This window comes from Puntigrus tetrazona, chromosome 23 (assembly GCF_018831695.1).
Source record: "Puntigrus tetrazona isolate hp1 chromosome 23, ASM1883169v1, whole genome shotgun sequence".
Classification (NCBI taxonomy): Eukaryota; Metazoa; Chordata; class Actinopteri; order Cypriniformes; family Cyprinidae; genus Puntigrus; species Puntigrus tetrazona.
Genome location: NC_056721.1, coordinates 17684218 through 17702196, shown reverse-complemented (window position 1 = coordinate 17702196; position 17979 = coordinate 17684218). Strand labels below are relative to the sequence as shown.

Sequence of the window (17979 nt, the reverse complement as noted above, 5' to 3'; positions counted from 1 at the left end):
AACCCTTTAACCCTTTAAGTGCTTTTGTGATTTTAATGCCTTTTAATTATATATTTTTTATTATCAGTTTTAGTAGTTCAACTGCAACTATTTGACAATGCAACTAACTTTTTTTTATTGTTCATCTAATATTTATATTTTATTTCAACTTTCAGAATATGAAAAAGACAGTGCTCTTGCTGATCTCATCTCTGAATTATTCCACTGGGCTAGACTTGGACTCTCTTGTTTCTCTCACTGAAATCTCCCTCACATCTCTTTCACGGGTATGCTTCAAACTTCACCTTGAATGTTTTATTCGCTTCAAATGAGCATATTTTACTGTAGGATCGCCTAAAAAACAGAAAATGCACAAGGCCATATGTATTTATTGTCTTTCGAAACTACGAAAAACATTCTGAATTATCCATCAATCGTAATATTTTGCAAACAACAGAAAAAAATAGTTACGACAAGATAAGTGTTAAAGAGTAGACTAGTGAGCACAGGGCCGGCTTTGTTCACATGGAACATAAATCATTTCTTTTCCCTCAAATCTGATCTTTATGACTTTACCTGTCTGTCAAGTTACAAGTGATGAAATCAGGTCCATTTGTTCTGACAGTGCAGTCAATATCCGTATATCCACTTGGTTGCCGCAGCACTGATTTAAGTGTCAGCGCGACGGCGAGAGACTTACTTCTACTATAACTGAGTAGCTGTCACAGTGGAAGGCGAGGACGGAAAACTGAAAATTGCCTTTGCTCATGTCCATCATGACATCTTGCCATGACGAACTCACGAAGCACATCAGACAACATAAACATCAGAGGGATTACAGCACTATTGACACGTTCATGCTTATACCGGAGTCTGAAAAATCACACGTTCACCATTTAATGGATGAACGCCACATCTGAACTAACGTTCCAAAATTTGGGGGTCGATAATGTTTGTGTTTTTTTCTTGCTTTTTTTCAAATCTTTAAAAACATTAAACATAAAAAGCATGCTCAGCAATGCTGCATTTATTTGATCGAATATTATTAAATATTACAATATAAAATAACTGTATACTATTTAATATTACTCCATTCTTCAGTATCACGTAACTCTTTAGAAATCATCCTACTGTGCTCATTTAGCGTGCAAAAAAAAATTACAAATTTATTATTATCAATGTTGAACAATGTTGAACTGGTTCAAAGGAGAGCTGATTAATTCAAAGTTAAATAAGCCATGTACGAATGTCACTGTAATCAGATTAATGATTGGTTGGTTCAGAAATAAATAACGATTTATTACTTGAATTTGGGAATTACGTTGATCAGATTTCTAACAACTTTTAATTGTAAACAGATTTTCAGCTTTTAACTTATTGTCAGATCCGCATAAACTTGCTGCCTGTCTGAACAAATCCAAAGAGTCAGTTGCTGACTCTTTGAAAGACGGAAGGTCAAGGATAAACCGCTGAACACCCAAAAGTCACAAGGCCTTTCTTTTGACAAGCAGTGACAGCTTCTTTCAGCGCTTGGGTTTGATCAAACGCATCCTCCAAGCAGACCACAGATGACCTCTATGCTTACAAACACACATTCTTCCCTAAGCAGACGTGAACCCTCACACTCCTCCTGCCTACGTCTCCTCACCAGCGTCCCAGATCCATTAAACTTTAAAGAGCTCCGGCAGTCCTCCCACACATATGTCGTGTCTTAACAACAGCCGCCGCTGTTCTCTGAGGGCCGTCCAAAAACATAAATATGATTTATTCATATCATCATTAACATGCCTTTGACATTACACTCCCCGCTCACCTCAGTCAGACAATCGCTGCATTCGATGCTAATCACGGCGGTTAGATCATGTGACCGAGGTCATGTGACTTTTGGCGACCGCAAAATGGCTGGATACAAGTAAAAGGCGTATTGTTCTTTACCAAAAGGTCACATTTGCAGCATTTATGGAAAAGGTGGTTGAAAACAGCGAGCTCTGTTTCGCGAGGGAGGCCAGCGTGAGAGGAGCTCGGGGAGAACTGTGCGTCTACTTCAGACTGGATGAATAATAACGCTCATTATTCAGCCCGTGGTCATCATGGAGACATGGCGGAGAGTAATTAATTGCTTGTGCAAGTGTGAGTTCCCATGAGGCCGATGGAGGCCTCCAACACAAGGTGAGGAGAAACACGCACATGACCCAATTAAGAATAACCATGATCCGGCAACTTATTCCATACGTTCTGAAGCTCGCGCACATGCACACCCGCGGTCTTTAAAAAAAAAGACCCTTAGGTGCTGAGCTGACATGACAGGTGTTGATAAATGTCAGTGTCTGCTAGACTGTGGCTTTCTCTATATATTCATCTCATTGTGATCGCAACACCCACACCATGCCACAGTTATGACGTGAAAAGAAAAAAACATTATAAAATGGGTTAAAAAAAAATATTCCGCAGCATTTTACCTAAAAAGAGATTTTTTCTCTAAAAGAAAACTGACTTGTTATATTAAGTTTATTTTCTATTAAATAAGAACAAATATAACTGCCTCAGAAAAATATACTAAATTCAATAGGGAAAACTATTTTTCATTCCCCTATTGAAAGATATATATATTATTATGAACTCACTTAATTTTGTAGAATTTGAATTTTGTAGAAAATGTATCTTGAGCTGATGGGTTTAGAAAATTCTCAAATTCTCATATATTATATATATACATATATATACATTTTTCTGACAACTATACCATAATGCAATTACCCTAATGCATCTGGTCATTTTATTTATTTATTTACTTATTTATGCACGTATGCATGCATTTATTTTTCATGACCATTTTTATCTAATTATCATAATGCACCTGGATATTTTTTTTATTTATTTATAAATTTTCCATGACATTTTTCTGGACAAAAATAAGTCTAAACACCTTAATGAACCTGGGCATTTTTATTTATTTATTTGTTTTTACTTGTTATTAATTTACCATTGACTGCATTCAAACATAGTATTTTTAATTAGCATTAATCAACTGACCATTGCAAAGAACAATGTGTTAATAATGCAAATAAATATCACAAAATATAATGTTCATGAAAGCAGATTTTAAGATAGATAGATAACGTTTTCATTATGGTGATCACTGCAGAGACAAAAGTGAAAATCATAAAAATGTCACAATTCTAAAATATTCTTAAAAAGTGGTTTTACAAAAGGGAAAAAGGGATAAAAGCTTTTTTTCTTTTTTAAATGTGACAGAACATTTTGTCAATCACCTTGCTGCTATTTCTGCAACATCTTTGAGGTCTTTTGCCACTTATTACAAAGTCATCTTTGTAAACTAAATTGGGAAAAAAACTAATTTAATAAAAGCATAACTTTGCTTGTACGAGACTTAAAGTAAAGCTGCTTTGCAGAACATAGACTGGAACTGCACACTGACCTTAAAAGAGAACAAGCAAGCATGAAACTAACTTCTGAACATGACAAAAGATGAGCAGAACTCCTCTCATTATGCATCCAGTTATAATAAACCTAAAGTATGAAAGCTGTAAGCAGTTGCGCTTTTACAATAGTCTGAGAATAGAGTGCCATATGAGTTGCACAGGTCCTCTTTCTTTCTCTCTCCACCTGCATGCCTAAAATGCATAATTACCCTCACAGGGGAAAATGAATGGAGGCCAGAAATAGAGAGACACACTGGGCATCTCCCCAGCCTGCGCCCGTCCTCTGCTGGCAAGCCCATTGATCAGGGGGATGGAGGGAAGGAGGGAGCGTACGGATACGTGCGGGTGAGGCGGGAGATTCCGGGTCCACGGGGCTGGAAAGTGCCGATGTTAACAAAACAGAGCAGCTGCTGGAATGTGAGGAGGGAGGGAAGAAAAAACGCCGCCTTTTGTGTGGGTCAGTCTTATATAATTAGTCATTTTGATAGCATACCTGTGCGCCTTGGTAAAAATAACACATCAGCACATCGGGAGGGGGTTTAACACACACACACACACACACACACACACACACACACACACACACACACACACACACACACACTTAACACAAACAAATCCAACACCCAAAATTTATTATTTTGGTCCTACAGAATTAAAAATGTCATTGTTATTCGTTAACAAGCATCTTCTGAAATATTTAATGAATTTAATGAAATGTTAATTGCTGTGAAAATATTTTTTTACTTTTTTTTCGTGTACAAATATACAATTTAAATAAAAATAAATATAAAAATTATAATTTCAATTAAAAAGTAAGTTATTTTGTATTGTATTATAATAATTTAATGTAATTTTATAAATATATTTTAAAATTGCAAATTTTTTTATACATTAAAATATGTAAAATTTCGTATGCTTCATTTTAATTTTAATTATACACATGCATATATACATAAATTGAATGAACATTTAATAAAATGTAATAAAAATCAAATAGAAAAACATATTAAGTACAAAAGAATTAAGAACAAAAAAGTAAATATTCCACTGCCTGCAATTACATAATAAACTAAAACATTTAATTATAATAGATTAAATATCTAATAAGCAGAATATCTGATATATTTTATACATAACACATTGTACACTCGTGATTTGTAGTTTGCTGAAATCTCTAAATAGAACTACTTTTGAAGATGGAAAAAGCTATCAAAACGTATCGCTAACTCATTATGCAGAGTTGTTTTACTGGTGCAACTGCTGTGTTGTTTTTCGCAATGAGAGCGTTTTTCGTCAAGTGGCTGAAGCTCTTGAATTAAGCTCAGAGCTCATGGTGAATCTTCTTCCTAGCAGGAGCTCGTCTCCACAGGAGCGTCTGACACACTCTTAACCCCGCTGTGGGAAGCAAGCGAGACTCCTTCAGTTATTCACCTCTCCCTCTTCCCTACAACATACAAAAGCTGCTTCCCGTTCCCTTCCTCAAAAATGATGACCCTCCTCCTCCGCTCATTTTTCCCTCCTTCCTTTCCGTGGAAGTGTTTGGGGAGGAACTGGTGTGTTGAGTCTGAAGCAAACCATCTTTCTGCTGCACGACTGCAATTCATCATCATTTTATCTACGACGGCTTTTAATTGGATCCTATCAAACTCTCCCGATAGTCCTCATTTTGCTGTAGACGGCATAGAGGAGATTCTGGCCGAGATTTTTCTTCCCTTTCCCCCTCCGTTCCTTTCCATCATTGTGTTTTCTCTGTCAGTCTCTCGTTCTCTCTCTCTGGTCATTTATCTGAGCTGAAGGTAATGTTGTAAAGCAGAGTGTGATACCATCAGCCTGTTCTGTTCATCTCCTGGGTCCTGAGCTGTGGCGCTCCGAGAGAGAGAGAGTGACTTTAGGCCTCTTGTCTCGTCTTTTATACACCCATCTTCACTCCTTCATTTGATTTCCTCAAGTCTACCTCTTTTCCACCAAATTTGTGCTGGTTCCAGGGCCAAATCTACGAAAGTTGCCCACAAACATATAGCTGCCTTTGTTTATGAGTCTTAAAGGAACAGCATGTCAAAAAAATGTATATTCTGTGATGCATGAAGTCTTACCTCAGTGAAACACAAAAGAAGATCATTTGAAGAATGTTGTTAATTGTTATCATCCATACAATGAAAGTCAATAAGGTCCCTAATGGCATTGAACCCTATTGTCTTTCATTGTATGGACAAATAAAAGAAGGCATTTATCAATATTTTGCATTCAGTTGTAAAGGTTTAGAACAACATATGAGTAAATAGTTGAGTAAATGATGGCAAATTTGAATTCTGAAGTGAAGTGAACTATCCCTTTAAGGATTTTCAACTAAGTTGACTTATTATTATTAACAAAAAAAAACAACTATATTTAAAATTTTCATAATTAAAAATAAATAAATAAATAAAATAACACACACACACACACACACACACGCACACACAAACACACACACATACAAATTACATACAAATTATGGAATTATAAGTACTGTGCACTAATAATAAACTTAACATGAAATGGTATAACTATCCGAAATTTGCACTTTGTGTCTTTTATGAATCTTTAGTTTCCAAAAATTGCAAGAGAATGAGCAAAAATTTAGAAACGAGCATTAATAAGCGCTGTAAACATATTGCTTGTTAGCGCTAGGCAATGTTAACGTATAAATCCTTGTTGCAAAATATTACAGAATTTTTATCTGTATCCTAGCATTTTCATCCTGCATGTGCCACAGTATAAATAAATGTTTTGATATACATTATGATTAAAAACACAGCAGTCCGGATGTCAAGATCGGATCACTACTAAAAAAGAGAATTTGCGCATCAGTCTTAATCTCTTAAGCATTTCACATCACTTTTTTCCAGTTCGAATTTCTTTTAAAAGAAACGTATACATGGCTATCTGAATAAATCTACCGGCATCTCGACAAACGCCTATACAAACAACCCAAACTCAGATAATAAGTTCTTCCTCTTCAGTATCAACCTGCTAATGCTCAATGATGTTCCTCCTCTCAGCACATCTCATCCTAAGCTCTATATCCTTTGTTTACTCAATCGATTGAATCAGGACTGCCCGCTTCCCTCTGCGTCCCAACACACCGTCGTGTTTTATTAACCCGTCTCTCTATTGTCTTAAGCAGTCAGACAAAGGATCGAATTGATCAATCTCAGGCAAACACAATCAGCTCCCCCTCCCTAATCATACTACACCAGCCATCTGCCCGCCGTGAGCCCGAGACTCCACCTGCCAGCTGTTGCCTCGGATCTACAGTACCTGGCACGTGCTTGACCTCCAACGACCAGCGCTGAAGAAAGCTGTAACTCCTGAGAAAAATACACTCACCATCTTGTGCCGCGCAATCTTAAACGTTTGATTTCGTTATGCATTTGTACACTTTTCTGGAATATTCTTTCACATCTGTCACCATAATAACTTTATTTTCATAGCAAACACAGATAAGGCTGTGTAATTTGCTAAAGTCACTTGATTAGGGAAATATTTTGCAAATAAAAGTAATATTTTCCATATTATTAGAATTTCTTTTAGAAATGGTTTGTCAGTATGTCTGCTGACTAGTATAATTTATATAATAATATAACTACTAACGTCTAGTATGATTTTAATACTTTTGTATATATATATATATATATATATATATATGTGTGTGTGTGTGTGTGTGTGTGCAATATTCAAAACAACTTATATGTCATGATGCAAATTCACAAAAGTAACATGTTTCTTTATTTTAACAAAAAGTAACCTGATTATGTAACATGTTGTTCCCTAACACTGCCCACGGCGACTTTAAAATCTCCTTTCTCAGAATCAGCGCTGTTATGGCAAAGCAAACCGTTCAAATCCCTCTAAATTCAACCGAAGCGTTAGTCAGCGTCGTAATTAACCATTCAGATGGAAAAGTTTCTGCGGCGTGAATGAAAAGAACTGCAGGGGCTTTGGCGGGTGATTCATGTTCGACCTGCCGTCTGGCACCTCAGCCAAAGAGTTCAAACGCGGAAGTCCTTGGAATGTTCCGGGACCGATTCAGCCAGAGCCTATTGACGAACAGTCATTTAATCTGTAAGGAGTGACTCTGTGAATGACTTAAACAATAGTGACTCTTGATCTATGCCAAAGCCTGTCATTCTAAACATGCTCCTACTTCTGGTAATGGAACTCTCACGCAGGGCTACACAGCACTCATGCTAAAATCACTGCACGCTAAGTAACTGATAATTGCTGGCATTTAATGGTGTAATTGCAGTGGGATCTTAACACGGCTGTAATTGCGGCTCTCATTAGGAGTGACAGGCTGTCTGAATACCCAGCAGCACAGAACCAAACCCGGCGTGGTTCCGTCACAGGGATAAACCGCGGATGACCAGGGAAAAGTAAGGAAAACCACCTTTCTTAGAACGTCAACTGAGATAAAGATGACCGACTGCAATTCATAATTGTTAAATAACATTCGCTATACAATCAGACTGAGCTTAGGAAGTATTTAGCAAATGAACATGCTACTTTTTGTACTTAAACCACAATATCCGAACAAAGTCACAGGATTTTCTAATTGATTCTTCTGAGAACAAAAAAAGGAGACCATACAATAACATAAAAGTAGTTCAAATGACTCATTTGCTACGTTCAATGCTTTTGAAGTCATGTGATAACTACAGAAAACTTTAAGTCATTATTTAAAAATGCAGGTCATTAAGACTGTTCCCAAGAGAATCAATGACCGTTTGAATCAAAGCTTGCATGAATCATTATTTGAGTTGGATCTTTTCAATGAACCGGTTGAAATGATTCACAGATTCAATGATCCAGTGGCAGCAGTGAAGGGAGAGAATATAAGTGAAATCCAACTTAATTCTAGGTCTTTTCATCACACAAAGTTATCAAAAAACCTCAAAAGACTGAGTCATACGGACCACATTTATGATGTTTTCGTGGTGCTTTTGAGTCCTTTTATGAAGCTCAAAAGCTCCAGTACCCATTCATTATAAATGAATGGACATGGGTGACTAATAAAACAAACAGAATTTCTAATTTTGTATTCCAAAGAGAAAAGAAAGGCACAACACAATTGTCATTTTTGAGTCAACTTTAGACTACCTTTGAGAAACTCATTCAGAACAAACTGACGTTTCATCCAAAAATGATTGGATATGTGTGACTTTGGACCTTAAGTCTTACATTGCTGGGGTATATTTGTAAAAAAAAAAATTCCAAAAATCATTAGGATATTAAGTAAAGTTTATGTTCCATGAAGATATTTTAATATATCTGTAGACACATCTGTAAATATACCAAAACTTTTCTCAATATTTTCACCCTCAGATTCCAGATTTTCACATAGTTGTACCTCAACCAAATATTGTGTGCAATCCTAACAAAACATACACCAATGGAAAGCTTATTTATTCAGCATTATTTATTTCCGTTTACAAAAATTCAGGGTCATATTATTTTTTCTATCCAATGGAAGTCAATGGCTACCATTGACTATTTGTTCAACAACATTCCCTTAAATATTTTTATTTGTCTTAAGAAGAAATGATCTGAGGCTGAATAATTGATCACACAATTTTCATTTTTGGCTGAACAATCCCTTTAAGAAACCACTAAAGCGCCGGTATCGCTTCCACCTTCCTTTGCCAAATCAGAAGAGAACAGGTCGCTTATCAGCCCGCTGTTTTTCGCTCTCGTTGACTGTTAAAGTTAACATCACTCTGGCTGATGCTTCCAGCCAGCGGAGACAGAGGAATAGCTTCTCATCAGTGACGCGCCAATCGCTGTTGATTTGAAACGGCCGCGACAGCAAACAGTCGATAAAGTCTTTAGCGAGACAGCTCTCTGCAAACTCTTAGCCGTGTAATTAGCTCCCCCTCAGTAACACCAGGAATCTCAACACAAAAGAGAAAGAGGCTGCGTCCTGTAACGGCCATCAATAAGGCATGGTGAGAAGTGTCACAGTGCCATCAAATACCCGAGCTACCTCTCTCTGCCACTAATGACTGCCTTTGCAAAGCAGTCTGTTAAAACGATAACAAGTGGCACGTGTTTCATCAGGCCCTAATGGTCCACCAGTGCCTGCCCAGTGCCTGATGGGATTTTTGACAGCCAGACAAAATGTTGATTGGCCAAAAGGTAATGAAGGGGAAGGCTTGTGTCAGCAGTGCTGTAAGAAAATGGCCAGCTATTTGGAATAGCATTTTTCCACCAATAATAGCCCTTAAACAACTCACGGAGATGTGACGATTTAAGGGGTCACAGCTTGTCAGAATGACTTTCGGTCCATTTGCCTGCGGCGCAGGTCCACTGGCCCATGTGATCGTAAAACACACACGACACCCTCTACAATATGTTTGGCTAGAAATTTCCTTCCGAAAGACAGAAAATCCCAGATGAGATGCCATTAGCTACTCAACTGCAAGTAATGCAATCAAATGTAGAGCAAATTAAGGCTTTTAAATTAAAGTCTCCTATTCCAGTCCTCTCATGTGTCTCTAGAGTATACAAACCAAAAATCTCAAAATCAATTCGAACATTTCTCATAAAATCACACAGCGATACTACTCCAGTTTTTAGTGCAACGCAAAAAAAGTCGTTCATTTCATGTTCATTCAAGGAACATTTCTTAATATTATAAATGTCGAAATCAGATGTGCTGAAATTTTGTGGAAACAACGATACTTTTGCGACATTATAAATGTCTTTAATTTTGATCTATTTAACAAGCCCTTGGTCAATACGATCAATAGATCTCATTAAATCAAGCTGGTTTAATAAAAATTGGTTCAAGCGACACAGCTAATAACCGAGCTGAGCTATGAAAGAGCAACCTCTAAGAAACAATAAAAATCATTTAAAACACCAAACAACAAAAAGTTTACTTACCATGGTCTTCTGACACTGTATGCTGGTGCTGTTGAAACGCAACGCAGTGACACTGTACTCCTTCCCCTGAATATAGAAGATGCACTCGTAGTTCCTCTGCCCAGACTGAGGCTGTGGAAGATTCCGGGCCAACAAAGTGATGGGCTTCATCACACCAACAGGGATGTAGATCTGAGTGGACGGCAGGATCTGGGGACACTCCTGTAAACCAAAACAAGTTTTCATTTTTAGATCATTTAAACAAAACGTGATTAAAGAGACCGCTAAATGTCAATATTATCTCTGCGTGGTGATAATCGAAACACTTCAGGTTTATATGACACACACGATAGATGTACACAACACAACGTTTATCTTTGTCATGTGTTTTTACACACAGAGACATCGCACGAAACAGCTCTACACAAAACATAATGACTTGCTATTACAATGTTGAGAGATAAAATAACTGTACTGAGGTGCATCAAAAGAAGATCAAAAACACTTCTGATCTTACTACTCAAGTAAATGTGGCTATTCAGACATGGCAGCCCCTTCAGTGATGCCGCTAAATCAAGAGCGAGTGAAGACGAGGATATGAAGGATGCGAGAGGAGGACTTCAAGGCCATCGCCACCGTTGTCATGCCAACAGATTGGAAAACCAGGGCACAGAGCAAGATGCAATTAAGCTTTTTGAGGGCGTGTGCCATTTTAAAGACTTGGCACCGGCACCCGAGTTATGATGCCAACTGTGCACTTTAACTAGGCAGAAGCAGAACCATGGGCATGAGATCTTACCCGGCAAGACCTCTGCTCAAATGTAGATACTCCACGTCTAGTGTTTGGCATAAGTGCATTCATACGACAAATTAAAAATTACCATTTTAGCTTGAAAAAAATAAGTAAATGGCATAGCGAGGTGGCAGCTGGATTTGTCCACATACTGTTTTCACAAACATCTCGGGTATAAAATCCAAACAAAAAAAAACAAAAAAAAAACAAACACCAGCAGTACATGATGGAAGGATACAGCTAGATCAAAGCAGCAACCTTTCTTATTGATGCTTTGATGCAGAAGGAAAAAAAAAAAACATATAACATGATGCATCAGTTGGTTGAGGGAATCAAAACTACAGAAAATGTTAACTTAAATATTTAAATATCTATTATATTAAAATGAATTTTTTTTTAAATCTACTAGATTAGAAATATAAAAATATAAATAAATATAAAAATATAAATAAATATATATCTATCTATATATATCTATATATATATCTATATCTATATATATATATATATATATATATATATTTGTGTGTATTTATTAATAACTTAAATATTTAAATACGTATTATATTAAAATTCATGCATTATATTAATCTATTACACTATAAATTGTATGCATATTGTATGTATATGACTTATTTTGGGTTGGGAAGACATATGACTTAAAACATGAATTTGTCTAAAAAAATGTCTAAATGACTAAATGTCTAAATGTCTAAATGTCTAAATGAACGAACGAATGAAACGAAACAATGTTTTTGCAATAATTCATGGTACTGAATGATACCACCACAGTATTTACATAGTACAATTGCAGGTGATGTGTAAAAAAATGCAACACAGGGTAGCTCTTCCCCTGATCCATCCAATCACAGTCTGATAGAGCGTCTGAACTTGTTACCCTCATTTCCTATTTACCCTGCCTGTGGTTCTAATTGAATGGGAGGAGTACGGAACACCAGCAGCGTTATTAAAATCTACCGGAGATATGAGCTAGCGCTGCCACGGCGAGGGCTCTGTAAACAAACCTGATGGGAAAGCCACATGCGGCTCGGTGACTCTGCAGAGTTCCATTGGGCTGCTGGTTTAATTGCCTCGGGCGGCAGTCTCCTTATTAATACTGTTCTGTGCTCTCGATTCGGTTGTGACTGAATAAATAGACTGTGATGCACCCCCCCTTCAATAGAGCGAGCCTGTGTTAGTGTTCAATTACTGTGTGGTACACAAAGGTGAGGGTTTCACTGCTAATGAAAAGGTGCAATTTGTTCAGAGTCAATAAAGGCCTGTATGCTGAGCACAGAGAGCCCTTATCAGTTTCCCAAGAACGCAGCACACAGACCCAAAACTATATGTTCACTGCTAAAGGTTTAAAAGGAAACGCGTTTACGCTGCTGGTCAGAACGATGCCTGCATGTTAAATACATGCACGTTTAAAGGCTGAATAAGCACAGGTCCGAAAAACACTGTATTACCATGGTACCTGTTCTATGTCTAAATAACTGATTGGAATATGATTCTGATGAATACATATAAATGTTAAATACATAAAAAAGGTGAATATATCAAATTATTTATTGCAATGCTGAATATGTGAGTGTGTGTGTGTGTGTATAATTGTGCAAAATAATGATATATAATGTAAATAATAAATTATGTTTTAATAATAAAACGTAAAAAATAAATACATTTTACATAAAATGTGTATATTATAATAATCTATTACATTATAAATGTAATATTTATGTACATAAATGCATATAATAAATTCATTAATAAATTCAGCATTTATTAAGCAGACACACACACACACACACACACATAAATATACACACATAAAATATACACAAAAAAAAAAAATATATATATATATATATATATATATATAATTTTTCTATTTTAATATAATATACAAATAACATATATACTTTTATGTGTTGATTTATATAAAGAATTTAAATTATGTAATGTGAAAATAAATTGTTTATACAGTATTTTTTTTTAAATACTATAAATTACTGTAAATACTGCAATATATTTTATTTATATATTTTAGGTAGTTCATATAAATGGATGTAAATGTATATTAAATAAATGTAAATAAATGTATATGTACATTATATAAATGTGTATTAAATTCTGTTTTATTTACCATCATATTAGTTTCTATGGGACATACTATTGGGCATATCTTCAAAGACCAATGCTTTGGCATCATTAGTTCATCATTAGTTCTGCTATCCCTTCACACTCAGCTTGTTTGTAAGTTTGTCAGTTTGTTTTTTCACTAAACTGCCATGAAATCTAATTACCCTGATTAGCTTGGCTTCATTCCGAAAATAATCTGCAAATGTGACACAATGTAATTTAACAAAGTCTATTCAGCTCGCAACTGTGCGAGGCAAAAGGGAGAAACGATAAGAACGGCTGAGAGCCAATAAGAGAACTGCTATCGGTCAAGCTATGCCACCTGACTGGTGCTAAGAGACGCTTTGCTCGTGGCTCTGCCATTCGCTTCGCCAATCAAAACACACAGGTGGAAACGGATAGCCGTAAAACTACACATTTAATGAAACGCTCCAACCATCTGATAAGAAAAAGATGCCTTTTTCAAGAGATGCGAGTCCAGCCCCACGGAAAAATGGAAATGTGCGTTTGAAAGGGTGTGAGAAAATGGAATGGAAAAAAAGCTACATTTAAATACAAAGAAACAGGCTGAGAAAGAGAGACACTTACCAAAAAAATACCATGGTACTTCTTAAATAGTGTAGTTTTCCATCAGATATCATTACTGAACTGTGGCACAGCATTACTTTTTGCAAGAGTAATAAGACTAAGAAAGCACAAGTGCTAAAGCAAAATGGAAAAAAAAAAAAAAAAAAAAAAAACGTGGGAAACTATTTTATTAAGTACCCTGACAGGTGTCAAAACAGGGTTGAAAGAGCAGATCAGATGGCACACTTGCTGAGCACAACGGAATAATGGTGTACCGCGGGGATTCCTTTGAAGTGTTTCGCGTTTTCTCCCTTTTACTGCCTTTATTTGCTTTGAAATGACTGCGGCTCCGGTGAGCCGGGAATCCAGGTTATCATGCGGTGTGCGCCCCCACAGCGCTGAATCACATAGTGGGAATGAGCTCGCAGCAAACTCACATGTTCAACTTCGAAAACTTCCAATCCATCTGACTGAGGCTGAAGCTTTCCACCGCGGCTTCTGGTGCAATATTTAACACTCTGCTAGACTGCATTATAAATGTACGCGTGGAATGCCCGAAAATTCCACTGTATGTCTACTTTTTTAGCATATCTCTGGGAATTAGTCACGTTAATGGTCTCGCTTCGTAACCAAAAGAGAAATTAAATGAAACTAAATGAAATAACGTGAGTTAAATCAGATCAGCTATGATTTCGGTGTTAAGTTTCAAATTAATTTAGAAAAATAAATTTGATTTCAAATTAAATTCATGTTTCGTACTTCCAATAGTCAAATGAGTTCAAATAAATAAAACTGAATAAAAAAGTAAAATAAATTCACTGTAAAATAATTTTGTGGTGTTGCATGCATACATGCAAAATATTATATATTAGCATAAATAAATATAAAAAGAAAAAAATATATAATATAATATAATATATGTATGTATATGGTTCTTAGCCAAGAAATAAAACAAAACAAATAACAGTATAAAAATATATTGCGTAATTAAAAATTGTCAGTCAGATCAACAATGATTTGACTGAAACACTGTGGCAAATTAAATACAGTATAAAAGCTTCTTGTTAATGTGAATACAAAGAATAATTCTAATTATGTGCATTAATATTCACCGATATAACAATGGATTTTGTTGTTTTTGCATAAAAATTGCCAGTTCTAATCATGTGATGACATGAAATAATCCACACAAGAGAATGCTCCAGGACCTCAAGTCTTGTTATTTGTTTTAAAATCAGCCCTCATGGTACAAGAATCGACTAAACGGCAAAATATGTTAGTCTGCATGTAAACAGAGCAAGGATAACAATAAAGAAATTAAGAAAGAATACAAGCAAGCATCCCGTGTAAACAGTCCATTAGCTAGAAAAATCACTTCTAAAGACATTTCTTATAGTATCTATTCACCCGTCTGTCACATGGATGTAGACTAATGTCTTCATTTGGGGGCTTTTCTTAGCAAGTATTGAAACACGTGATGAATTCAATTAATTAATCTGCATGTCATGCAATTAATTTGAATAACATTTCGACATTCGTATGAAACGGACGTGGAAGCGCATGCAGAGAGCTGCAGTGTGTAGTATAGGATTGCTGGGAAGCCGTGCGGAGGGAAAGAGGAGGGCTGTTTTTTTGGCTCTGGTAGCTGGCAGCGCTGCTCTGCTAGTCTGCTGTTTGTTTTGCTCAACTGCTGCCTCTAGCAATGCTCCTGCAAGCAAAACATGATATCTGCTGCTCTTTTCTTCCTCGTTCTCGCACATTTTCTACTTCTCTCTCTCGGTCTAAAGAGGCTGTGAGGCGATGCGGAGATGGTGCTCATGGAGCGTTAAGCAAAGTAAAGCCCACACTGCAAACACAGCAAACGCAGCCCACTTCTGTGGATCATCCACATTCCCTCGCTTCCGAGTTGGAAATGCATTTCAATCGCATAGGAACAGAATTTGTATTCGAACTGGTTAGAATGAATGTTCTACATTTAGAAGAAATGCATCACGGTGATACTTCGGTATTATATGAGACAGCCAGGAGTAGATGGTATTTAATATGATCGTCATTCAGTACCACAGAACTGCCAAAGCATTTCTCTGTAAGTGTAGCACAAATGAACCAAAAAGTGGTTTGGTACTACTATAGTATTCTTCAGAGTGCCATCTCTTTCTAAAAAAAATTATAATTCTGCAGTGATGGTGTTACCATGGAACTAAACTGTACTACAGTATTTATATACAGTGCTCCAGGGTGCTTCCAAAAATACCATGGAAGGTACAGAAGTGTTTTTGTACTAATTTATTGGCTTTTTTTTATGTGTGTCATTTTTGTTAGAATTTATACATTTCATTTATTAGAATTTATGCTTTTTTATTACTACTACTACTGATGCTGCTGCTGCTGCTGCTACTAATATTATAAAAAAAAAATCTTTAAAAATCTTTAAGTATATTTCAGTTTTAGCAGTATTAATTCAGCATTTTTCAATTAGTTGTTTATTTTTTTATTTTTTTGGTTTAGTGGACATGGTACTAAGGGCTGGACGATTATGACAAAAATCACAATTGTCGATTATTCTTTTGAAATTTGAATTGCGATTAATTAAAAACACAATTTACATTGACGTTCATACCATTGCTTGAAGCAACAGTGTGCCATATTTTAGATGAAAATAATCAAGCCAAAAACAACCACCAACAAATGTCATATAGGTTTTTCTTTAAATAAAAAGTAAAATTTACGAATTAAAAGTATTAAAATGCTATAATGCTATGTGGACATGGTCATTTGATAATATGTCAAAAAAAATTACATACTGTGAGTGGATTTTAAACGATTGATTGCCGCTTTTAAACAATTACATAATTGTAATTGTTACCATTCAGAACTAATCAAAACAGTGCTATTGATCTTACCATCCCAAAAGTGGCTATGGCAGTTTAGTTCTAAGGTTACTTACAGTTCTTCGTCACAGCTATTGTTAGGGTAGTAGGAACAACAGTGCTGCATTAGCTGGTCGTCCGTGCAATATCACTATTGACTGAGTCCTTAAATGACTTGACAAGCCTGTTATTATGTCTAACCAATTACTAGCAACAACTCAAGGGCAGCATCACCAAAATTCTTTAAATCCTAGTAGCGTTTTTAATTACATATTTTGGCAAGTCTTATCAGGGTAACAGATGAGGAACTGAGCTGCCATCTAATTAGGCAGTCTGGAGCTCGTTGACTAGTAAGGGCCAAACGGTGAGGGGGAAACAACTCGTGGATCCATCCACTCTGAGAGGAGCCTGTTGTCGAATGAAAGGGACTTTGAAGTCTAAAAGGGCTTTAGAGTGTCCGCCCACACGAGGCTCGAAAATAGAGCGCCACTCAAAACTTAGCAAGATGTGACTTAATACAAACCGATACGTGTTAGCAAACCTGGAGACCAGTTACTCATAGCGATATTGATTATATAAGATGTTTCCATACGGCTACCGGGGATAATACAAATTGACCAATGGGTGGGCGTTTCAGTTTTAAGGAATGGGCACTGGGTTCACCTGCTTTGGACTGAACACTTCTTACAGGGCACTCAGATATTGAAATGCTATACATATTTAGAGATGGTGTTTTTAGGAAACATACTGAGATTTCACTGTGAAACAGCATAAGCACAACATGTTTTCAACAGGCTAGCTGAAGCAACTCTGTTGAAAAAGAATGCTAAGTGCTAGTGCTAATTGAAAAAGGTTGGAAAACAATTGCTAAAGACAGCCAACTGAATGCGCACGGACAAAGCAACAATGCTTTAAAAGTAAATTAATTCAAGTATAATGATTTTACCATGCAAACAGCTGTTTATATAATGATTTTTACCAAGCACAACATGTTTCAGTATGCTAATCCAATTACTACTACTAAAAATAAAAATAACAAATATTAGTATAAGTAAAAATCTACAGAAATTAGAATGATATAAATCTGAATGTATGGGGATAAGGAGACAATGCTTTGAAGGAAATTATTGACAAATGAGTTGATTTTACTGTGCACATATGCTAACGTGCTTTAAGCGTGCTAAACGTGCTTTAAGCGTGCTAAAAAAAAACATATAAAAGTTTATAAACAAACAACCAACAACCAAACAAATTATCATAAAAAAGTACATGAATTAGG

The 17979-nt window shown here is 36.1% G+C and overlaps 1 protein-coding gene across 1 annotated transcript in view; it reads right to left on the bottom strand.

The window, feature by feature from the left end:
• LOC122329281 (plexin-A1-like) overlaps window positions 1–17979 on the bottom strand; it is a 150287-nt gene that overhangs the window by 13268 nt on the left and 119040 nt on the right. The window contains exon 10 of the mRNA XM_043225500.1: window positions 10350–10550. Within this exon, the coding sequence (XP_043081435.1) occupies window positions 10350–10550 (201 nt within the window). The remainder of the gene's footprint in view (window positions 1–10349; window positions 10551–17979) is intronic.